The 25,253-nt window shown below is 40.6% G+C and overlaps 1 protein-coding gene across 1 annotated transcript in view; it reads right to left on the minus strand.

Annotated features, from left to right (window-relative positions):
- LOC134748947 (gamma-aminobutyric acid type B receptor subunit 2) overlaps positions 1-25,253 on the minus strand; it is a 320,538-nt gene that overhangs the window by 65,999 nt on the left and 229,286 nt on the right. Inside the window, exons 4-5 of the mRNA XM_063687384.1 lie at positions 23,977-24,161; positions 13,921-14,064 (exon numbers count right to left, since the gene is read on the minus strand). Coding sequence (XP_063543454.1) covers positions 13,921-14,064; positions 23,977-24,161 — 329 coding nt within the window. The remainder of the gene's footprint in view (positions 1-13,920; positions 14,065-23,976; positions 24,162-25,253) is intronic.

Consider the following 25,253-nt stretch of genomic DNA (forward strand, 5'->3'; position numbering starts at 1 on the left):
ATGAAAAAGAGGTTGAAAGTTTGTATGGGGTCAAACATTTTCTTGGGTGCGGAACTTGAATCTTTATATAAAGGCACAACAACGAGTTGTCACCACAAAAGTACCCAACATGCTACTCAGAAGCCGAAGGGCTTCTCGCTGCAGAAGAAATACTGGAGCCCCCTCAACAGAATCCGCACAGGTCATGGCAGGTGCAATTATATGCGACACAAATGGGGATGGAAAGAGAGCCCGTTGTGTGAGTGCGGCCTTGAAGACCAAACTACCCAGCACATCGTTGAACGATGCCAAAAGAGACGTTTCCAAGGCAGCCCGGAAGACATACCTACCAATCTGACACCTGACGCGATCGGATGGCTGCGTTGGATGTCGACTTATTAGTACATTATGATACAAGTGTGCTAAGTTGGTTATTACACACGAGGCGATATTGTGCGCGCGAGCTGTAAGCGAGCGCGCAATAAGAAAGCCGATGTGTGTAATGACCAATGCACATGCGTTTCATACGACGTTTTTCAACACACTTGCGAGAAGAAAAAGAAACTTTCATATTAATTAATTTAATAGTTAAAACAGTTAGTATTGTGTGTTTCATCTGTTATACTCGTACTGCCGGCCGGCCCTCGCTCGCCCCGGCCGCGGGCGGCGCGGCGGGCGGGCCGGCTGGGCCGCGCACTGCGCAGGCGGTCGGGCGCGCCCGTGCCCGCCAGTCCGACCAATTAAAGAAGGCTCCCTTTCCATGCATATTATCAGCAATCAGTTAGCTTCCTTACTCAGTCGGATAATATAATGAAAAATCACGAGTGGAATAATACACTGAAAGACGCGTGTTTAATATTATGAGCCATATAAGGATTATGAGCCAAAAATCGGTGGAATAAAAACGTCGTTTTGAGCAAGTGTGTTGAAAATAAGTTACAATATTAGCATATATACTGCCTACAATATTACGCCATACGCTTAAATAAATAAATATAGAGGCATATTATTAGAATACTAGAAAAGTAATTTCAGCGTTTTTAAAAATTCATCCTCTAAAGTGGTTAAAGAGCGGTTGAAAGTTTGTAGGGGTTCCTCGTCTTAAAGCTAGCACGCGACTGCCGGGTGCCGGCCACACGCCATACCTGTTTTGTTTTACCTACGCAGGAAATGTTGAATAATGCTCAATTTCTTAAAAAAAAATATTGACATAAGCTATAAGCTACATTGTATTTACAGAACTGTTAAAACATTTTTCAGTTTAAAGATAATTTTAATTGAAATGCCGTTTAGTAGAAATAGGCAAAAATACCTAGTAGCAAAACGGCATATAGTAGTGTTTTTTACGAAAAAACTATAAGTCACAGGAAAAAAATAGTTCTGACTGTAACTAATAGTTTGAAATTGAATACCTATTTTATTTATCAACCAATAACTCGAAAAAAACACAATAGTTTAATAGTAAGGTAAATTCTTAAAATGTAGTACTTAGTTTACAACTATTAATGGCATTATTTATATTTATTAATTTATTAAAGAGATAAAAGAACTATAAACGCACTATTAATAAAATTAATATATTTTTCTTATAATTTTCGACCTCCACTAAATGCATAATCTACTCATACTCAAAGGACAAAATAGCTGCAAAGAGTGCAAAGCACTCTTTGCAGCAAAAAAAGCACTCTTTGCAGTCAAAAGATACACAAATACGAGTATAGCGCAATCGGCGCGCCTCTGGGCTGTCTTATTATATTCTTTGAACCTCGTTGCCGTGCCGCGAGTCAAAATTCACGTACGATCGCAGTGAGCGGAGTGCGGGGTGAAGCGGGTACATTTGCCCAGACGCTCAAGGCTAAATCAGCGAGAATCGTCTTAAGAAAAAGAGAGCAATATTCGCACTAATTTATTAACGAATTGAAATTTGCACCCAAAGAACATATAAAAACTCAGAAATGCGCGTTTTCCCAGGGATAAGACCTCTAGATCAATTTTTAGCCCCCGAAAACCTCCATATAGCAAATTTCATAAAATAGTTTTTATATACCCAAAAAAAAAACCTACACAAGAATTGCTCGTTTAAAGGCAGGTATATGCTCTCTATGAAACTCACTGTTATGGCTACCTCGACATACCCGTATATATATATACCTATATAGGTATAAGTTATATATAAAATGTATGTATTAATTTATGTAGTGTATGATTTATTGGATAGTTGTAGTTTATGTATTTTATTATATTTGTCTAAATTGTTTTCACAAATTTTGCTAATTTCATTTTTTTATATTTTTTTTGCGCCACCCGTACACTTAACTATGTTCGCCGTTTCGCTATCTGAAGGTTGTCTGGAAGAGATCGCTGTTTAGCGATAAGACCGCCTGTTGTAACCTACGCCGTTAAATTCCAATGTATTCTCTGTAACCTTTATTTTGTAGTGTGCAATAAAGTATTTTATTATTATTATTATTTATTTGTTTCAATTTGTTTTTCTCTCCGGTTGGAGGTGATTTTACTTCCATATTCGCGGGCTTTTGGCCAAACGAATATAGAAGGATATGTAATACCCTAATTTTCTAAAGCTAAGAATTTGCGTACTATCCTACATGTGTTCATTATAACAGCTTTCTGAAGAAGAATGTAGGTGAGTGGATGTATATCGAGGGTTTTGAGGCTGGTATGCAGAGTACGAGGGATAACACCGGTAGATGAAATTATTATTGGGATAGTCTTTACGGTATTCACCCGCCATTGGGTTTTTATCTCTATTGATAAGTCTGCGTATTTACTTATCTTTTCAGTGTGAGTTGAAGTGAGATTATGTGTGTTGGGTATGGCTACGTCAATGAGATACACAGTTTTTGCAACTTTATCGTGGAGGGTAAGGTCAGGCCTATTGTAATGTATTGTTTTGTCGGTGATGATAGTTCTGTCCCAGTAAAGTTTGTAGTCGGTAGACTCTAAAATAATTTGTGGGGTGTATTTATAGTAAGGGGATCTGTTATTAATGAGGTGGTATTTAAATGCAAGATATTGGTGAATGATAGCTGCAACTTGGTCATGGCGGTGTTTGTAATCGGTCCGGGCTATGGATCGGCATGCTCCTGTTATGTGTTGTATTGTCTCGGACGCAGCATGGCAGCGTCGGCACAAGTCGGTTTGTAAATTACTGTCGCGGATTATATATTTTCTGTAGTTCTTAGTATCTATTATTTGATCTTGTATGGCTATGATAAATCCTTCGGTTTCTGGAAACAACTCACCTCTCTTAAGCCACATATTTGACGCTAGCTTGTCGACACTAGGGTTGATCAGGTCGAGTCGGTGTCTGCCGTGGAGTGACTTTTGGATTCATGCTTGTTGTTTTTGCTGGTGATCTACTATTACCTCACTTTTCTGCGTCCTGCGGTCGTTTAAGTTCAATGGAGTACATTTTTGATCAGCGGTTACAATAGCTTGATGTACTTCGGAATTAATAGCGCGGTTGTGAAGAAATTTCCTGAGTGAGCTTACCTGTCTGTTGTGAAGATTTTTAATATCAATTAAGCCCCTTCCGCCTTCAGATTTTGGTAGGGTCAGTCTCTGGATGCAGCTTCGCGGGTGGTGCTTTCGATATTTGGTCATTAAAGTGTTAATTATTCGTTGAAGATTACAAAGGTCTGTTTGTGACCACTGTATAATACCGAAAGAGTAGGTTAGAATGGGTACTGCATATGTATTAATTGCCTTGATGGTGTTATGTGAATTAAGATAAGTGTTGAGAATTTTGTGCAGCCTGCCTATAAATTTCTGTTTAAGTGAAGCTTTAGTTATTTTATGGTGGATTTGCTGTGTTTGTTGGTAACCGAGGTATTTGTAACCAGTTTCTTCGTCGACAGGGTCTACTTGTTCTCCATTGTTGAGGGTGTAGCTGTTACGTTCTATGTTACCACTTCGAACTGATTGGATTTTACACTTGTCAATGCCAAATTCCATGTGTATATCTGAAGAAAACGATTGTGTGATATCAGCGAGGTTATGGATATTGTATATATTATTACTATATAGTTTGATGTCGACCATATACATCAAATGCGATATTGTGTGCGAAGTATTATCATAGCAGATTTTATATCCAGATTTGCTGTTGTTCAGTAAAGTAGATAGCGGGTTGAGCGCAAGACAAAACCAAAGCGGACTCAGGGCATCCCCTTGGAAAATTCCTCTGCGGATATTAATGGGTTCCGTTTCGACATTAGTGGTATTGCTAATTATTTTCAGAACAGTTGACCAATGTAACATAGTATTTTTAAGGAAGAGTATGATAGAGCTGTGTATTTTGTAGTGCTTAAGGATATGGATTAACCAAGTATGTGGTACTGAGTCAAAGGCCTTTTTATAATCTATATACATAGTGTTGATATCTTTCTTGTTATTCTTAGCTTGTTTAGAGATGACGGCGTCTATTGTAAGCTGTTCTTTGCAGCCTTGGCTGTTTTGGCGGCACCCTTTTTGCTGATCGGCCAATATATTGTGTGCTTCTACATGACGGTAAATAAGTTTACTAATACATGATGTAATAATTTTGTAAATGGTCTGTAAGCAAGTAATGGGTCTATATTTAGCGGGATTTGTTCTATCTGATTTATCTTTAATTAACATATATGTTACGCCCTGTGTGATGTATTTCGGTAGTGTTTCTGGAGCGTCAATGAAATCATTAATTTGTTTGAGCAGTATTGGGTGAAAATAAGTGAACTTTTTTAACCAGTAGTTGTGGATTTTATCTGAACCAGTGGCTTTCCAGTTATATTATTATATTATTTTTGCTTTACTAATAAAAAATCTAACACAAATTTATTTTTAATTATTAATAAATTATTCTATATCTACATGCTTATTATATTGTAGTGGACGGATACGTCGGCTACAACCTGTACGCAAGCGGCCACACACGTTTCGGTAATTTCGGAATCGAAAATCGAGCAGGTTTCCAAAACTTGTACAAGTCCAAAATTTGCGCAAGTATCTTCCAGCACACGTGAGTATACTTGTGTAAGTCTGAACTTGCGCAAGTAAATCGTTTCGTGTGTAGCTAGCATTAAAATTGTTAAATATCAAACGGTGTCGCCAACGCCATCTACACGAGTATAGGCCAAAGGTATGGCGCCATCTATTCGAGCATAACTTATTCTTGATTTCCGAGGCACGTTTTTCCTTAGACTACTTACTACTTATCTTATACGGAGTTAGATATAAGTATCTTTACCAATATAAATAATGATTAATGAGTAGGATTTACTACAACGAGAGATGTTAAGACAAGGCACGTTTTATACAGTTAAGACGTAGGTGTAAACAGATGTTTGGATCTATCATATAGTTATCAATACTCTAAGGCAACCAAAAGCATTTGTTATTTATTTAGAGACGAGCATTAGTTTTAAAAAACATTTTAACTTATTGTGATTTACTAGTAGGGTACAGTCGACGTCAGAGATATGTTAAATATGTATCCATTTTTTGCCTCATCACAAAGGAGTAAGGTGAAAAAGTGTAAACTTTGTACATACCCCAAAAATTACCGAGGAATAAGCATGGCAAAGAATATCAATAAAACCGACCAAGTGCGAGTCGGACTCGCGCACCGAGGGTTCCGTACTTTTTAGTATTTGTTGTTATAGCGGCAACAGAAATACATCATCTGTGAAAATTTCAACTGTCTAGCTATCACGGTTCATGAGATACAGTCTGGTGACAGACGGACAGACGGACAGCGGAGTCTTATTAATAGGGTCCCGTTTTTACCCTTTGGGTACGGAACCCTAAAAACCTTTTCATGACAAAATAATACATTGTTTTTAGAATAAGTACCTGTTGATTGGCAACAGTTTAACATAAATAAACACTGGCATCGAATAGCAAAAGTTTGAAATATTAATTCCCGATACGGCGGACAGATAAAGGTTGGGTCGTTAAAAATACATACATATAATTATGTTAGTGATTTACTTACGTCTTAAGTTTACCTTCCATAAAAAAATATCGTAAAAACTGTAATGATGATATCTGTATTTATTTCTTTCCAAAATATGCTCTAACAATGTAAAGCAAACACATGGACCTGCACTAATATAAAATGAAACTTAGTTAAGGGAGGTATGTATTTATTTACTGTTAACTGTGTTAGTAGGTACCTAAGTGAGAGCGGTCCGAGGCGCCAGGAGTCGCGCATACCGGCGTTTAATTAAGGGCGGAGTTTCCTGCTGCACGTAGAATGCTTGGATTGGATGATATGATAACGACACTGCCCTGTTTATATTACAATTAATATAGGTACCCCTATCTTGTTTACTGTACAAGCTTTGTAGACATGTACGGCAAGTTTCAACTTTGACCAAGATATTTTAGACAACATTTTGATCATGTCTTTGCAACCTAAACATAATAATCTACTCTAGACCTCAAACCAGCCACAGATTTGTATGACGTATTCTTTTCGGACGTCTAACGTTGCGTGAACAAAACAAGCACTTATGTGCAGATTTAAAAACCTGGTTAGCGATTAGCGGAGAGGAATCGAAGAGAAGACGCTGTCTTGATAAAAAAAGTCACTATAAAGCTGTGGATTACGTGTCAGCTTAATTACTTAATTTATAAAACAAAATATAAATTTATATTTTAAATTTATGATTTCTACGTGTTTAGGTTGGTGTTTAGTTGTTGAAAGGTCAAATGGCAGTCGCTTTCGTAAAAACTAGTGCCTTTGCCAATACTTGGAATTAATTGCCAATTGAGCAGTGGCAAAAAGCCCAGATAGCGCCAGGCAGATGGTGACGTGTTTAGGTCAAGTAGGCAATCCACTACCGGAGCGGCAGCCGACAAGGCTTTGATACCCCTTTATTTCCCACGTTTACCTACGTGAAATGACCTACGTGTGTCACATGGGCGTAAGGTGAAAAATGTATTCAATATAAATTATTTTGTATGTAACAAAACGGCCAAGCCACATATTTTAACTAAGGTGTAGAGTTTGTGAAGTTAGGGCCCGTAGAGTTAGAAGCTTAGCTCTACAAAAGATCTGATAACTTTTTGACAGTGCGAGCCTTATGGTTTCGTCTTGGCAACATTTTACATGAAATGTTTTTGGTGGGATTTCACTTCTTTTTGTAAGTTGCTTATCTTCCATCCCCTAATTTAAAGGGTTGGGGGTAATTTACTGGTGATCCCTTGTTTCGCAGACAGAAATTTCATATAATTTTGTTTCACAGAAAATGTTTCGAATAATAGTTGGTCCTTGCATTTTTAGTTCGAATATTTTTGTTTCAAAGACTATTTACTTAAATGAAACATATGTCACAGAAACACATTTCAATGAATTTTATAATCTCATTTTTTTATTTAGCAAACTTATCAAACAGTAGAATTATGTTTGGGGTATTCTTGTTTCCCAGACACAAATTTCAAAGAATTTCGTTTCACAAGAAACTGTTTCATATAATATTTGGTCCTTGTATTTTTATTTCGAATATTCTTATTTCAACACCTATTTACTACAATGCAACATATTTCATAGAAACGCAATTCAATGAATTTTAAAATCTTATTATTTTATTACATATCTAAAATTGTGTTTATTAAGACAGTAAAAATAATAATACAAACTAGGTATAAATAAACTTAAAATAAAGGCCCTATAAATAAAACACGTCCTCCAAGTCACTGCCGATGGGCAGTGTGCCCAGAAGGCTGGCTGCATTGCCACGTTGAATGGCAATGCTAATGCGTTGAGCAAAATACTGGCTAGCCTTCTGGTCCCTTGTGGCGTCTATAAGGCGCGTCGCTATCTCTTTGTATACCCGGCGCGCGCTTGGCCCCCACGGCCCCAGCGTTTCGACCCCAAACGCCTCAAAAATATAACTGCTGCCAAGGGTGGCATATTTGCGGCGTTTGAGGTCTTCTGCCATGGACGCGGCACGACCAGCAATACTGCTAGTGCCCGGAAGGTGGGACGGCGCGAGGGTGTCAACGCATGTGGCATCCCAGACTAGAGGCCGTCCCATCCTCCAAGGCACCAACGTCATACCGTCAGGCCTCTTGCCGTCGTCCCTAGCCAGACCTACGGGCTCGAGTATGGCCGGAACTTTGACGCTGACAAAGGCCCTTCGGATGACATCATTGATGCTGGCGTGTCTAGGTATTCGTCCGGCGCTTCTGCCGCAGGAAAGCCCATGATGTCCATGTCTGTCCACCATGGCACCACAACGGCAGCGATGGGGGACGTTGGTTACAGTCCCTATGCGCAAACAAGTCGCCAGTCTAAAGGTGGAGTTGTCCAATAGGGTACCTATGGACGGGGAGGGTAGAGCTTGCAGCCACAGACCCGACTCCCACTCCGCAGTGGCAAGAAGACGAGCTCGATCCGCCGTACTAGTTGACGTATCAACAAGGTTATTCCGTACTAGACGGCAGAGCGGCTCGTCCCATTGCCTCTGCGAGCAAGGATTGGCAGGCGGGTCTGTGTTGCCACAGGTTAGTAACCAAACATTCTTGGCCTCGGTGCAATGTGCTGCCTCTATGGCCCCGAGAGAGCGAGATAAAATACCTCCAATCAGGTTTTGAGCACTATGCACCGAGGAAAAGAAGGCAGGCAGCGACACACTGGAAATCTTTCGGATACCCAGGCCACCGTGCCGAATAGGTAGAGTGGCCTGGATCCAGGACCTTTCTTCAAAACGTACGTTGAGTACAGATGACAGAGTATCCTGACTTATGGAGTCAAGTTTTAAAAGTAGGGTGGGATGCTTCCAGAGGTGACTACAGCGGAGAACATAAGTAAATTTGGGTACGAAAAGGCAGTATCGAATGATGGTAAAGGCGGTATGCATGTTAATTTTCAGTAGGCGTTCCGAAACAGAACTGAAATTTTGGATTTTGGTATTGACATATTCGTCGAAAGATTGATCTAAAATAGGGCAGCCAAGAAGGTGAAGCTGATTTTCACTAATAACTAAGCTGTCCTCTATAATTTTGCGATCGGAAGAAGGGTTCAAAATGAAGAGTTCGCACTTCGAAAAGTTCAGAGTTAGGCCGATAGATTTCAACTCGGATGTTAGTTTTTTTAAATCGTCTAAAACAGTATCGGCTTCACCTCCAAGGGTTCCGTCGTCCAGGTACCAGATATTTAATTTAGAATTTAGATTTTTTATGATAGGATGAATGGCGAGACTAAAAATGGCTGGGCCTAAAGGATCACCCTGCTGACAACCAACGGAGGAGGCCAAAAGGTTTGATTTATATAAAAGTTTCGTAGGTGAGCTGTAACATTGCCATAGATAATTGTAAGTTTCCGGGATTTTTTCTTTGATTTGGGTCAGCAGGGCGCTACGGTCCACGGAGTTGAAAGCGTTAGCCACATCCACCTTCAGCAGCACCTCACCAGCCCGACGCTCCACGTAAGTACGCACGGCGTGGACGGCGGCTTCACAACCGCTTTTGGATCCAAAACCGAGTTGGAAAGGGCTAAATTATTTAATAAAATTATCAAAGTAGGATTATGTTTTAAAGAAAACTGTTTGTCTTTATTTTATTTATTCATCGATATAATCGTTCAGAAAAGTAGATTCGGTTGGGTTACAATTGCGGCCCTTACAAAATAGAAATGTTACTAAGAAAAGTGGGTTAGGTTAGAACTGCGAGCAAAACAGCGCCAGAACAGACTTATTTTATTGTACGATATTGATTTACAAACAGAAATTATATTTTAATTAGTGTCTCGTATATTATAATAAGAATTATTCGATTCTGTATCACTCATTTTAATAGAAAATAAATACAGTACGTGCTTATGAAGACATTATTTATGACAATAACAAGATTGTTTTCCCGTTTACGTAGAATTTACCATCATTATTATTCTGAACGCGATGTTGTAATTTTATAAGAGGGTATGCATTTTGTCAATTAAACGTTTAGAAACTGCCACTCAATAAATTGTTTTTCTTAATAAATAGTTTTATAATAAATAAAAAATATGCGGATAAAGAATATATGATTAGAAATTCTATGAAATGAATATCGAAACTTTAAATTTTCTTTGCAACAAAAATCTACGATTAAAAGTTCTACAAAGTAAGTATTATGCGAAGTGATTATTCAATGAACTAAAAATATTTGAATCATTTTATATGAAGCGAAATTAAACCCAATGGGTTGTACCCAATTTACTACTAAAAATCCTGAAATTTCGTACCTGGAGGCATTTTTTATACAATCTGCTTTTTATTGATTACGCCCTTTTCCACCCCCTTTTCACCCTTACAGGGTGATTTTGGGGTTGAAAACTATTCTATATCATTCCCAATAATAAAAACTATCTACATACCAAATTTTAACTAAACCGGTACAGCGGTTATTGATTTTCCATACAAAATTCCACCCCCCTTTTCACCCCCTTAGGGGCTAAAAACTTCATTTTTTTGATTTTTTTTTCGTTGTTTGTGTACTAAGACTATCTTACATACCAAATTTCAGCTTCCTAGGACTTCCTAGAGCTTCTTAGGAAGTACCCTAAAGGTTTTGATGAGTGAGGGACGAAATCGTTTTTTTTAGATATGAATAAAATCTAAAGTATAAGAGCTATGCATTTGAAAATTTTTATGCTTAATAAGTCTACTATTGGCATTATATCCCGAGAATTTTGTTTATCTGGTGTAATCCAAACCCGAGTTATGAGAGTTCAAAAAAAAAACGACGAAGCGCTTCGAGAAAAGGTAGGTTGCGCTTCGCTTTGTTCGTCTTGGCGTTAGTGCACCCCTACCATGCCCCCAGATACGTACTAAAGTAAATTTCCTTAAAAACTGCTGCCTATTTTAGGGGAGACTAAGGAGAGTTGTGACAAAATATCTCAGCAACACAGCACATCGCTATGAAGTTTATAATGATGTGTAGCTTTATTCATACTTTTCCAAAATCTGTTACGAACACGAATAAAAGTATTAAAGTTTTTAAGAAAATCTACAAAAACCAGAACAACTCCCCGTGTCCCCGTGTTGTGTGTAACTTTAACATCGAGGTAAAGTTGTGACAGCGTCCGAGGTAGGTGGTGATACCCCTTTATTTTGACTATTAACGACCGGATTTTTGAGGACCGGTCTGGCGTAGTGGGTAGTGACCTGCCTGTGAAGCCGATGGTCTTGGGGTCGAATCCCGGTAAGGGCATTTATTTGTGTGATGAGCACAGATATTTGTTCCTGAGTCATGGGTGTTTTCTATGTATTTAAGTATTTATTATATTATATAGGTATATCGTTGTCTGAGTACCCATACAACAAGCCTCCTTGAGCTTATCGTGGGACTTAGTCAATCTGTGTAAGAATGTCCTATAATATTTATTTATTTATTTGATGAATAAAAAATAAAAAAAAATTAAAACTAATATTTAATAATCTAAAAATGTACTACTTACTTACTATCATTTTATAGCAGATTTGTATCATTTTTACCAACCAAAACAATATGATATTATACAGTAGGTACTTAGCGGATAATAATAAGTATTTTAATACGAAATTGTGGCATCTTTTAGGGCCAGCCGTAATAAAAATAATCTGAAATCTTATCCTAATCATAAATATAATTATTAAGGACCAATTCCAGCATACCTTCGGTGCAAGTTTAGTGAGGCTAGCCCTGGAGTTCATAAAATTGAACTTACTTCTCTTCCATTCAAGGCAACACAAGCAAAAACGGATATTTTCTGCTTTGTTTTCGTCCCTATCTATTTTGCTTTGCTTAAAACTAACTTTACGAATTTCTTGACTATATACTTTTGGCTTGTAGGGCCGCAATTTTATCCTTCATAGGTCTTAATGTGGTCATCGCACCAAATTCAACATGTTGGCAATTGGGTTGGTTATTTTGTCTCTTTTGAATAAGTAGTTGATAATTATTTGAAACGAGAAATAATGTTTTAGAATTCGACAGTACACCAAAAGACCAAAAAACACCTAATCAGCACAATAAACTTAAATACAACTTAAGTAGGAGAGTTGTGATAAGCTGTCACAACTCGCCTAGGTACAGGAAATCACTAACTCGTTATAATAATAATCCATAATTCCAAAACTTGAAAACCCAAGGAATATAAGAATAGTACATTTCGATGCTAGTGCGGAAAGTATGTTATTACTTGAATGACATTTCCTCACGTGTATCGAACGACGTGTTTTAATACAGTTGCGAAAAAATATGAAAAACAACAAGTAAGGAATAAAAAAACAATATCTAATGTTATTGCCTTTGGAAACTTAGCTTGCAGTAAGAAAAAACGCCTCTTCTTTGACAGGCGTTTCGGCAGCTATTCCTACCTCTACCTTCCATAGCTATTCCGTTCCATTCAGACAACTTATTAAGAACGGTTTTTCAATCTTCAATATTAAAAAATAAACGTGTTATAATAACGAAGAGGTAAGTAATAAAATATGAAATATGTATATTTTTCGTATTCTTACATTAACAGTAGGTTTTTATGTTGGTTACGGCGTTTAAAGGAAACTAACATTAATATTTATCAATAAGTAGTCATGAATTGGAACAAGTATAAATTAAAAAAAATTGGAAAAGTAAAAAGCACTAGTTCGCTAATACCAACTTTCCGCACGCTAAACAGCTACGTAAAGTAGTTCTTTTTGAGCAACTGCATTAAAAAATAAATTACAACAACGTAAACGTAATACTTTATGATACAATCAAAATTTTTGGGGACAAGTTACTTTTCGCGTTTATTTGTACTCAAATGTTGTACACCTAAAACCACTATATGCGTCGTTGGCAGGTAATACGTCAAAATGCGCATTTCTAAAGGGGCTTAAGAGTGCTGGGTCCAGCTCACTAACAATCATAGTTTCCGAGAAATCTTCATTGTCACCACTCCCCTCTGTCACAACCCACCTTACTCCCCCCCCCCCCCCTACCTACCCCCTACATCTTCAAACGTCCTCACTAACTTGATTCCAAAAACAAATCGAATACCTACGGTCTTACACTCCTTCAAAACCCCTTTATTTGACTTATATAAAATCTTATCCACTACAGGTTATGGCTCACTTTCCCACAGCTTGTTGTCGAGGCTCAGATGTACTAAAATAAATTCCATCAAGGCTGAAATTTGCGGATTCACTCTGTTCGCTGCGTATTGAAGGTGGTAGGTAAATTTGATTTAACCCGAGATTACCTAGTCTAGTCGCTGAAGCGGTGCTTAGGGTTTCATTTATTGAATGAAACCCTAAGCACCGCTAGTTTATTTAATAACTAAGTTAGTGAAGTTTATTAACTAGCCCCTCGATTATGCTTAATTAATCCTTTACCAGGCTGACATCTCAAAAATTACAATCGAATCTTACTCATCGAAAATAGAACACATGTTTGAAGTGCCGTATGTGGGAAATATATATCCCGTAGCCCGGTAAAGGGTTAATTTATCAGTTAATTGCATGTTATAACAAAGTAAGTTACATATTCTGGCCCACCACGCATAACAGCCGTAAAACAGCTACTGGAAAACTTATTTAGTTGTTCATTCAGCTAGCTTCTTGTAGCAGCAGCTTAACCGTAATATCTGTTTGCCCCTCCTTCCTAACAATTAACGTTGTTAAGCGCGTTGAATCCACGCTCGGGCCATATATCTGAACAATGTTCCAGTAGGGCACGATCTTGGTAATGTCCTTCGTCACCTACGAGCAGGCGGAGCTAACATGACCATCCTGGAGTCGCGCTCCGTGTCCAGCGCGTTGAAGGACCTATCCACGCTCGGGTGACGCACCTGAACAATGTTCCAGTAGGGCACGATCTTGGCGATGTTCACCATGACCTCAGAATAGGCCAGCAAGACCAGAAACGCGACCATCCTGGAGTCGCGCTCCGCGTTGAAGGACCTATCCACGGACCTATCGGATCACATACCTGAACAATGTTCCAGTAGGGCACGATCTTGGCGATGCTCTCGGTGACCTCCGAGCAGGCGGAGCCCAGTAACATGACCATCCTGAAGTCACGCTCCGTGTACAATGCGTGAAAAAATCGGTCCACGCCCACACCTGGGTCACACTGTTAACAATATGAATGATGCAGCTTAAATATTTTTAATTCGCTATTTACATAACTCCATAAACTGGTAACAATTCAAGACTTTATCTTTATTTATTATAGCAAGTTTCATAATAGAATCACACGTGTTTTAAGGCCTAATTATGTGCAGTTGCATACACTACTTTATCTACACACATATCATAAGTACTCTAAGATGGGTTCAGAACCCGTAGGGAAATTACCTGCATTGCTACTAGTGCTGCCTGTAAAATATCTATAGACTATAGATATTAAAATAATGCGATAAAAAATAATTTGAACCAATACAGAAACAAACTACTCATATTTTCAACTAAAATGTAAATTACAAACAACTTTTCACAATTCTACTTTCGTAAAGGGGCCCACTGACTATCAGTCCGCCGGACGATATCGGCCTGTCAGTTAGAACAAAAATTTGACAGTTCCGAACAACTGACAGCCCGATATCGTCCGGCGGACTGATAGTCAGTGGGCCCCTTAACAGCAAAAAACCAACAAACAAATGACAACAGTAACGGCGGCAATTCGATCCTCCGTCAAGGCGAATGTTTTTTTTTTAAATTATAGGCAAACGAATGAAGTCCCTATTCTCATGTCACTCGAGATTAAAAACATACTGAATTGACGTTTCGTATCGATAACTGTTTTAATATATATGGATACTGGATGTTCAGCTTTGGCTTTGTATTCTTAAGATTTCTTGTTGTAATTACTGTGGCAACACCAAAGTCACAGTTTGAATTTGAATATTGCTCTGTCACAAGCTGTCAGAGCCAGTATGTTATAAGCCTACTACCAGTTAACACAGTGTCTCGCCATTCTCGCTAATTTTCTCGCAATTGTTAAAAGCACTACTGCTAATATTTAGACTACTTTTAAAATCAGTGCTGTGTAGCCGAAGTACGCCGTGCCCATCGGTGAAGTGGAGAATCCGAGGTCTAAGTTGGACGATCAAGGTAACGGTTCTAAGCTTACCTCTAGCTTGCGACAAGGGCAGCCCGGGACCAACACCAGGGTCTACAACGGAGGCCAACGGTTCAAGCCCACAACCCCGGATTGCAAGGTAACTTCGCCCTACACTATTTTGCACTTTAGTTTCACTTCATAGGTTAATTTTAGTATAGCACAACTTTCTTGCTCAACCGGCCCCTAGATCTCATCCCTTATCGCCCCCCTTTACAGTCCATTCTCTCGCCAATGAACATTTTGGTCTTCGAACCGGATAATTTGAAAAGTGACCTTTGGTTTTTCGTTTGTCGTTCTGTGTTGCTTATTCAAATTCGCTTGGTCATACATATCGTCATATCATTTGTTTAATTCAAAAAGTTGAAGGTAGACTTCTAAAAAAGTCGAGGGTAAAGCAAGAAAGTTGTTGGTAGTGTAGTAGTGCTTTTACTAAACCATTCGTTCACTCGTGGTTAATACTGTCGGCAACATTGTCACAGCTGTCAAGTGTTGACGTTAGCTGTCAGTGTCACTATATACATATAGGTTCGGTACTTTGTTATTATTTTGCATTGCAATTAGTTTTGTGTTTTTTTCGCCGTTTTAGTGTGTTTATTTGCATTTAAAACAATATGAGTGTACATGGTGATAGTGATCCGGAACCCGCGACCGTGGACATGTTCCGTGTCGCGCGAGGGTACGCTATTTTTCGTTTGGAAAACATCGAGAGTTCCGACTTAAAAGGTTATGATGAATCGGACATAAAAGATTTAGAAAAAGACTTTCACAATGCTCAGTTGAGGATCTTACGTCCGCTGAAACCTGAAAGACGTGTGGAAGAGTACGAAGTTACGAGGGAATTCGAAAGTAAGTTGAAATCGGTAAAATGTAGGTTGAGACAAATGGCCAAAAGTGAGATGAGTGATAAGTCGGATGTGAAACCTTTAACGCTTGAAAATAATTTAGCCAAGCTTCCTAAAATAGCGATTAAACCTTTTGATGGAAAATTGGAAAGTTGGGTGTCCTTCAAGGAGCTTTATGACTCCCTCATACATAGTCGGAGCACAATTAGTGACGTGGAAAAATTGCATTACCTATTGTCTAGCGTTCAGGGTTCCGCACATGATTTAATAAAATCTTTTCCTTTGTCGGGTGACAATTATAGTAGTGCTTATGAGACGCTGTCCAACTATTATGACAGGAAGAGGCAAATTGCTGTCATGTATTATGAAAAATTGCTTAACTGTGAGTCGGTCAAAAACAAAACAGATTTGGAAAGGGTTTTTAGAACTTTTAATGAAAATTTAAATATTTTGTCCAAATTTAACCTCCCCGATAAGAACTTTATGTTGTACTATTTGCTGTGGGGAAAGCTAGATGTTGCGACTCGGGAAGCATTTGAGTTACAACTCACTTCCAGCACTGAGGTTCCGAAGTTTGAAGAATTAAAAAGTTTTATCGAGAAGCGGAGCAGGGCGTTGGAGAACTCAAGTGTAAGTGTCAGGCCTCCATCTCAGAGTGTTAAACCGGTAACAAAAAATAAAATGGCTCTTGTTGTGTCGACTCCGGCAACACCGACCTGTGTTTGTTGTTCCGGTCAGCACAGTCTTGACAAATGTAGCAAGTTTATAAGTCTTGGCAACGATGGCCGTTTTAATTTTGTAAAGGAGAAGGGTCTGTGCATTCTATGCTTCTCAAGTGCACATAAAGTGAAGACTTGTCGGGCTTCTCGCTGTAGTGTGTGTCATCGCTCACACCACAATTTGTTACACTTCACCAAGAATGTTGAAGCACCCACGGGCACAGAGACTACAACTACACCACCTAGCGGTAGCACGAGCAGTAGTAGTAGTAGCACGGTTTTAACTGCTATGGCGGGAGAGAATACAGTCTTTTTCGCTACTGCCAAGGTGTTAATTCGGGACAGTTCTGGTGTCTTCCGCCCAGTGCGTGTGCTTTTGGATGGTGCTAGTGCATGCAATCTTATGTCAAAATCCTGTGCAGACATGCTAGGGTTTGAAACGTCTGGCCAACACACCGTGTTTGGCATTGGCAATTCGCCCTGTCAAACATTTGGCTCACTTTCATGTGAGATCAAGCCAATGGGTAATAAACCCTCTTCGCTGAGTACTAAACTCGAAGCTTTCGTTTTGTCGCCGGTGTGTGCCGACCAACCTCCACAACCTGTCGATTCGTCGGGGTGGTCGCACACCAAGAATTTATCGCTGGCTGATCCTGAGTTTGCCCGTCCGGCGCCGGTGGACTTGTTGCTTAATGCACAGGTCTTCGTTTCGTCGTTGTTGCCCGGTATACGGCGCGGGGAGCCTGGACAGCCTACTCTGTTGAAAACCATCTATGGATGGGTCGTTATGGGTGAGTGTGACGGGGGTCAGCTCACAACAAGCGCTCTCGTATCTTATCGCAACAATAATAAACATTGTTTTTTCGTGTCGAGTCCTTCGCAGATCTTGTCGCTCGATGACTCCATCAAGAAATTTTGGGAGTTAGAAAACGTTAGTTCTCCGACCAAACCTTTCGTCTCGGAGGAGGACCAACGCTGCGAGGACTACTTCCGTACAAACTATTATCGCAATAAGGAAGGCCGGTTCGTAGTTCCGTTACCATTTGTCGATCCCGCGAACAAACCTACCTTCCTCAATTCACGCGAAATCGCTCTCAAGCGGTTCACGTCGTTGGAACGCAAATTGAATTCCAACCCCGAGTTCAAAAGGGCGTATATAGAATTTATGGCTGACTATGAGTCTCGCGGTCATTTGGAGGAAGTGGAACCTCCTTCCACAAGTGAAGGCCACTTCTATTACATACCTCACCATGGAATTCTGCGTGACTCCGTCACCACTCCTCTTCGCGTGGTTTTCGACGCAAGCGCTAAGGACGCTAACGAGGTGTCCTTGAACGCTACTCTTCTCGCTGGGCCCAAGCTTCAGACCAACATCTTCGACCTGCTCACACGCTTCCGCTGGCATGCTGTTGTCTTCACAGGTGACGTGAAACAGATGTACAGGCAGATCCTGGTCTCTGAAAAGGACGCAGAATTCCAGCGCATTTTGTGGCGGCCCTCTGCTGTCGGTCCTGTGCGCGACTACCGTCTCAAAACGGTAACCTACGGGGTTTCTGCTGCGCCATTCCAAGCGCTTCGTACAATGGCTCAACTGGCCAGTGATTCTGCAGCCGAATACCCAGGTGGTTCAACTGTTCTCGCTCGTGACATCTACGTCGACGACGTCGTCACCGGAGCGGACTCTGTCGAGCAGGCGCGTTTACTCCAGCTGGAACTTACAAACATATTGTCGTCGGGGGGTTTCCATCTGAGGAAGTGGACCTCTAATAGTAGTGAGTTCCTGGAGAATCTTCCGTCTTCTGACCTGTACTCGGAAGATTTTAAAAATTTCGAAGAAATGACTGACATTTCTCTAAAGATATTGGGCTTGCTATGGCAACCACAATCTGATTCCTTTCGCTTTCGTGTAGCATCTACTCCTAACGGTCGATGCACGAAACGCACCATTCTGTCGGAGATAGCTAGAATCTTCGATCCATTGGGTTTCCTCTCGCCTGTAACATTTCTCGCCAAGTATCTGATGCAGTTACTTTGGGTTTCGGGCGTTTCCTGGGATGGAGATGTCCCGGAAAGCATCAGACTGGAATGGCAGGAATTTAAAACTCAACTCTCTTCGCTGAGTGCTGTAGCTGTGCCTCGCCGTTTGTTCGGGAAATTCGACGTCCTACATCTCCACGGATTTTGCGACGCGTCAGAACGCGGTTTCTGTGCCGTAATCTATTGCCGTACAGTAGCTGAGGAGGGTGACGTCGACGTCCAGCTGGTGTGTGCTAAGTCCAAGGTCGCGCCGTTACGTAAATTGTCCGTGCCGCGTCTTGAATTGCTCGCAGCGGTTCTACTGTCGGACTTGATGGCTTCGGTCGTGGAGGCTTTGAAGCCTTTCCACTTGGTAGATAGAATCATCGCATGGTCGGACTCAAGTGTGACGTTAACCTGGATCAAGTCGTGTCCGTCCAGGTGGAAAACGTTTGTGGCCAACCGTGTGAGTCACATCCAAGACGTCATTCCTCCCGACTCCTGGCATCATGTCAGAACCACTGACAATCCAGCCGATTGCGGATCTCGAGGCTTGCTTCCCCAAGACTTGGTCAACCAAACGTGCTGGTGGAACGGACCTGGTTGGCTCCGGGACCCTTCCGAAAGCTGGCCCAAGTCAGCACTGGCGCCTGATAGGGATGTTCTTCAAGAAGAACAAAAGATTACGGTCCTTGTAGTGTCCAATGACAACGCCTTCATTGACAATTTATTGGAGAAGTTCTCGTCGTTAAGAACGATTCAACGTGTCTTAGCGTATTGTCGCCGCTTCGCGAACAACGCGAAGAACCAAAAGACGACCGCGAAGTTGTTACGCGGACCTTTGACACCTCTCGAAGTAAAGCAGTCACTGATGCTTCTTGTGCGCTCCGTGCAACAGCGCAGCTTCGCTCAAGAAATCGAAAAGATTGCGAACAACCATTGGAACTCTCTTCCAAAAGCGTTCCGGAAACTGTCCCCATTCACGGATGACGCGGGTCTCTTAAGGGTGGGCGGTCGCCTGTCGCGAGCTTCTCTCGACTTCGACGTGAAGCATCCGTTGCTTCTACCTCGCGACAATCGTCTGACCTTCCTTCTTGTCGACGACTATCATAGGCGGTTCATGCATCCAGGCATCCAAACGCTTCATAACTTGTTGTCACAACACTTCTGGATCATGTGTCCAAAACGGGCAATCTACGCAGTGGTATCAAAATGTATGAAGTGCTTTCGGGTGCGGCCACTGGGTGCCCCTGCGCCATTCATGGGCGACCTGCCGTCCTATCGAATATCCCAACTTAAGGCTTTCTCGAGCGCAGCGGTCGATTTTGGCGGGCCTTTCGACATCGCTCTCGGGCGCGGACGCGGTAACAAAACGTACAAGGGCTATATTTGTGTCTTTGTCTGTACCGCAACAAAGGCCATTCACACCGAGCTTGTCACCGAGTTGTCCTCGGATGCTTTTCTCGCCGCACTTCGGCGTTTCGTCGCTCGTCGTGGTCGGTGCAGCCGGTTAGTGTCTGACCAAGGAAAAAATTTTGTCGGTGCGAACAACATCTTGCAACGTCTAGTGAAGGATGCTGCCGCACACCATACAATTGCCTTCGAATTCAACCCGCCAGGTAGCCCACATTTCTCAGGACTCGCTGAAGCTGGAATTAAGGCCGTGAAAACACATTTGGCGCGTGTCGTCGGGAACCAAAGGCTGACGTATGAGGAATTTTCGACGGTTTTAACCCAAGTTGAGGCTTTGCTCAACTCGAGGCCACTCACTCCTCTCAGCACTGACCCCAACGACCTGTCGGCTTTGACTCCGGGTCATTTCCTCACCACGGAACCCCTGTCGGTCGTACCTGAGGAAAACCTGTCAGACGTTCGGGTTAGCCCTCTCCAACGCTGGAAGCTGCTTCAGAAGATGCACCAGGACTTCTGGAACAAATGGTCGAAGGAGTACATGCATACTCTCCAGCAGCGGATGAAGTGGCACGACAGACAGCCCAACATCCAAGTTGGCGCACTCGTGCTCGTTGTGAACGAGCAGACGAGCCCAATGAAGTGGCCCCTGGGTCGCATCACCGATACACACCCCGGATCTGACGGGATCTGTCGTGTGGTTACTGTGCGCACGGCCACAGGGTTGTACAAACGGCCTGTGGTCAAGCTGTGCCCACTGCCTGCGTAGCCGCTTTAGAGCGCTACCTTTGTGCTGTCCGTTTTTCGTTTAGTTTTAATATTATCGCACTACCTTTTTTGTTATTTTCTTATCTTTTTCGCTTAGTTAAAATACAATTGCATTTTGGTAGGCGGAATGTTCAGCTTTGGCTTTGTATTTTTTAGATTTCTTGTTGTAATTACTGTGGCAACACCAAAGTCACAGTTTGAATTTGAATATTGCTCTGTCACAAGCTGTCAGAGCCAGTATGTTATAAGCCTACTACCAGTTAACACAGTGTCTCGCCATTCTCGCTAATTTTCTCGCAATTGTTAAAAGCACTACTGCTAATATTTAGACTACTTTTAAAATCAGTGCTGTGTAGCCGAAGTACGCCGTGCCCATCGGTGAAGTGGAGAATCCGCGGTCTAAGTTGGACGATCAAGGTAACGGTTCTAAGCTTACCTCTAGCTTGCGACAAGGGCAGCCCGGGACCAACACCAGGGTCTACAACGGAGGCCAACGGTTCAAGCCCACAACCCCGGATTGCAAGGTAACTTCGCCCTACACTATTTTGCACTTTAGTTTCACTTCATAGGTTAATTTTAGTATAGCACAACTTTCTTGCTCAACCGGCCCCTAGATCTCATCCCTTATCGCCCCCCTTTACAGTCCATTCTCTCGCCAATGAACACTGGAATAGAGACCCGCTTGAGTTCCGACAGCTGTTACAAATTTAAACTCATAACCTTACAAAAATGTATAATATAATAACATTAAAGTACAGATTTTACCTACGACCACATATAAGAAAGTTTTCATAGTAAAATTGGTTGTAATAATGCTGGTCATTTCCTACGGTTTCTGGACGCATTTTAGAGCACTAACGATATGTGCTTAGATAAAGTTTTTTACTTTTCTCTTTTAAACATACCATGTGGGGTACCAAATGGCTTTGTGAGTAGATCACAAATATATAACATACTGTAACATTTTCACTACTTGGTCTAACAAATTATTAGAAAACGTTTAAAATTTCACAATCCACAGTTGACTTTGAACTGCTCTAAATTGAAAATGACTGAATGAATTATTCTAAAATTCATACCATGTGACTGTGAATATCCTCTATATAATGTTAAAAAATAATTAACCAGATATATCCAAAAATAAAAAAACCGGTTAAGTGCGAGTCGGACTCGCGTTCCAGGGGTTCCGTACATTGCACAATTTAAACAATGTATTTTTTATGTGAAATGTCTTTAAAAAACCCATAGGGGTCGGATCAAAAACTAAGTAATTAAGTCCGACTCACGCTTGACTGCACATTTCGAATAGGTTTTCCTGTGATCTATAGGTAAAGATCTATTTTGTGTATTTTTTTCAAAATTTTTGACCCAGTAGTTTTGGAGATAAGGCCTCCCCCCTTGGGGATGGTAATTTTTTGCCTATTTTCTTGAATAATTTCTAAACTATTTATCTCATAATTATAAAAAGAAATATTTGAGATTCTCACAATGAGCTCTTCCATTTGATATGTAACACGATATAATTTGACAAACTTTATTTTTTAATTTTCTCATTTACCCCCCAAAAGTGGCCCCCGTGGGTAAAATTAATTAGTCTACATTAGATATCCATCTTTGGGTCACAAACTTACATATGTGTACCAAATTTCGACTTAATTGGTCCAGTAGTTTCGAAGAAAATAGGTTGTGACAGACGGATAGACAGACAGACAGACAGACGCACGAGTGATCCTATAAGGGTTCCGTTTTTTCTTTTTGAGGTACGGAACCCTAAAAAAGTAGATCAAGTTGAATAACAGTATAATTTTCTGTTACATTAAACTGCAACTATAATTAAAACAAATAAAAATCCTGTTTACATATTTTTTGAAATGGCCTTTTCACTAGCATTCATTTGGTACCCATATTGCTATAGTCAGAAAAAAAACAATCCCCCCCCCTTTTTTCATTAGCGGGCGCCATTTTCTAAATTTATATATAGCCTATGTCAGTACCACAATTCTGACGAATTCTCGGGCGAGTGCTAACTGACATTCCATTTATTATATAATCTCATGAAGTCACACTCACTATAGCAATATGGGTACCAAATGAAAGCTAGTGAAAAGACCATTTCAAAAATATATGTAAACAGTCAGGTTTTTTATTTGTTATAATAATAGTTGCAGTTTTATGTAACCGAAAATTATACTGTTATTCAACATGATGTACTTTTTTAATTTTTGGGTATATCTGGTTAAATTTTTTTTAACATTATATAGAGGATATTCACAGTCACTTGGTTTGTATATTGGTATATTCCATTCAGTCATTTTCAATTTAGAGCAGTTCAAAGTGGTGGTGGTGGTGGTGGTGGTGTGGATTGTGATTTTTTTACGTTTTTTTAATAATTTGTTAGACCAAGTAGTGAAAATGTTACAGTATGTTATATATTTGTAATCTACTCACAAAGCCCCTTCATTTGGTACCCCACATGGTATGTTTAAAAGAAAAAGTAAAAAACTTTGTACTGCCGACTTTATGACGTCACAGCAACTACCCCCACCACTTTCGCGCTTGTCATCTCATATATTTGTGTTCAAGACATTATACTGAATAGTGAATGCACTGATACCAAATATACCCATGTCCAAGACGACATGAGCGAAAATCGATTTCTAGAAAACTTGTAGACCAAAAACCGACCCTCTATTATGAATAAACTCATTCATAATGTGTCTACCTACTACAGAAAGAAATGGTCATCCTAATGTTATAATGGCTATTGTTTATAAATATAACAAAATATTTAAACTGCCTTCAGAGTAAGTATTTAAAACATATTCCAACCCGAAATATCTCGAACTGACGTAAAGTCATAAGTTAGTTTTAGGTCGAACCCAGATGTCAGGTTTTTGAAGGTAGGTAGCTAGTTACGTACCTAAAAGTACAAATTCGCGCCAGTTGGCGGCTTCGGGTTCTCTATTTGGGGATAAGTACTTAAGTATGTGACGTCGACCTTCGAAAGTCAATAAGTGGTTTCGGATGAAGTTTTAAAATACCTTACTTTAATTCATGATAAAATTAAATTAGTTTTTTTCTTTTTAATGTGCCTATCTATGCCAAAACCTTACTTTGACGTTCACCCTCGGGACCGAACAGGCCCGGGATTGGCACGATGGTCTTACTTTGGTGTCGTTGGTGAAGAGGTGCAGCTTGTACCCGGGCAGTAGCCCGCGCCGGTTGACGTGTTGCACGGCCAGCTGCGCGGCGGCCAGCTCCGACGCGCCCTCGGCCCGCGGCGCTACTCCCACTGACAGCTCGAACAGGCCCAGGATCGACACGATACGGTTGGAGCTTGATTTCGATATTTCTGCGGACAAAAAGCGTATAAACGCGTGTAAAGTTAAAGCATAGTAGGAGACGTTTTGGACGAAGGGTGTTAAGTTCCGGCGATTCAGTCCAGTCCAGTGCGCGCACTCGTCAAGTTCGCACATGTGCAGCAACAATATTAGTTCTTAAATTCTTATTCATAGATCCGCTGGAGAAATTGGCTTCCCAGGCAACGAGCAGAGTGTTTATTAATGACCACCTGACCCCCGAAAATAAGAAACTTTAGACACTAACTAAAAGTTCGCTGAAACTAAAAGGCTATTTTTATATTTGGGTGAAGCACTGCAAAATTCATGCCCGGAAATATGATAATTCTAGAGTAATTGTAATAAACAATGAGCGTGGTTTAAACAAATTACATTAGTTTGGTACATACACAATAACTCGTGCTCAATTCTCTGCCGTCTTTAAGGAATATGGTGACCCAACTGAAAATTGAAATTGAGGACCTGAAAAGCAAACAAAGTGAAGGTTCAAGCATGGAGTGCATTTTAGCAGAGTTAGCAGAGAGGAAAAAACGCAGTGCGAACGTTATTATGTTTGGTATTGGTGAGTGTTCGCGGCAGACTGGCGACGTCGCCCGGGACAAGGAGGTACGTGTTGCACATGATTTATCACAGGACCAAGCAGCTCTGACAGGCGTGCCGGAGGCAGAGGTGCCGGTGGCCGTAATCCGTCTAGGTAAACCCAGAGCTGACGCCGTGGCTCGCCCACTCAAAGTCATTTTCACCAATAAAAAAGCTGCCCTTAAGGTTTTGAAAAATAACAGTAAGCTCCCGAACAACGTGTCCGCCAAAAATGATCAAACACCCTATCAGCGGGACTATTTGAACAAGTTGCGTGAGGAATTACAACGCAGAATCGATAGTGGCGAAACCGACTTGACTATAAAATATGTGAATAATTCCTCAAAGATTGTTAGTTCAAAAAAGTTATAACTAATAATACTGGGATATTAGAATTTACATTCTTATATACGAACTTGGCATCCCTAACGGCTAAACGAGATTTGCTTATTATAGAAGTTAATAGATTGAAACCAACTTGTATCATCATTACTGAAACACACTTA

The sequence above is a fragment of the Cydia strobilella genome, chromosome 1 (genome assembly GCF_947568885.1).
Source record: "Cydia strobilella chromosome 1, ilCydStro3.1, whole genome shotgun sequence".
NCBI lineage: Eukaryota > Metazoa > Arthropoda > Insecta > Lepidoptera > Tortricidae > Cydia > Cydia strobilella.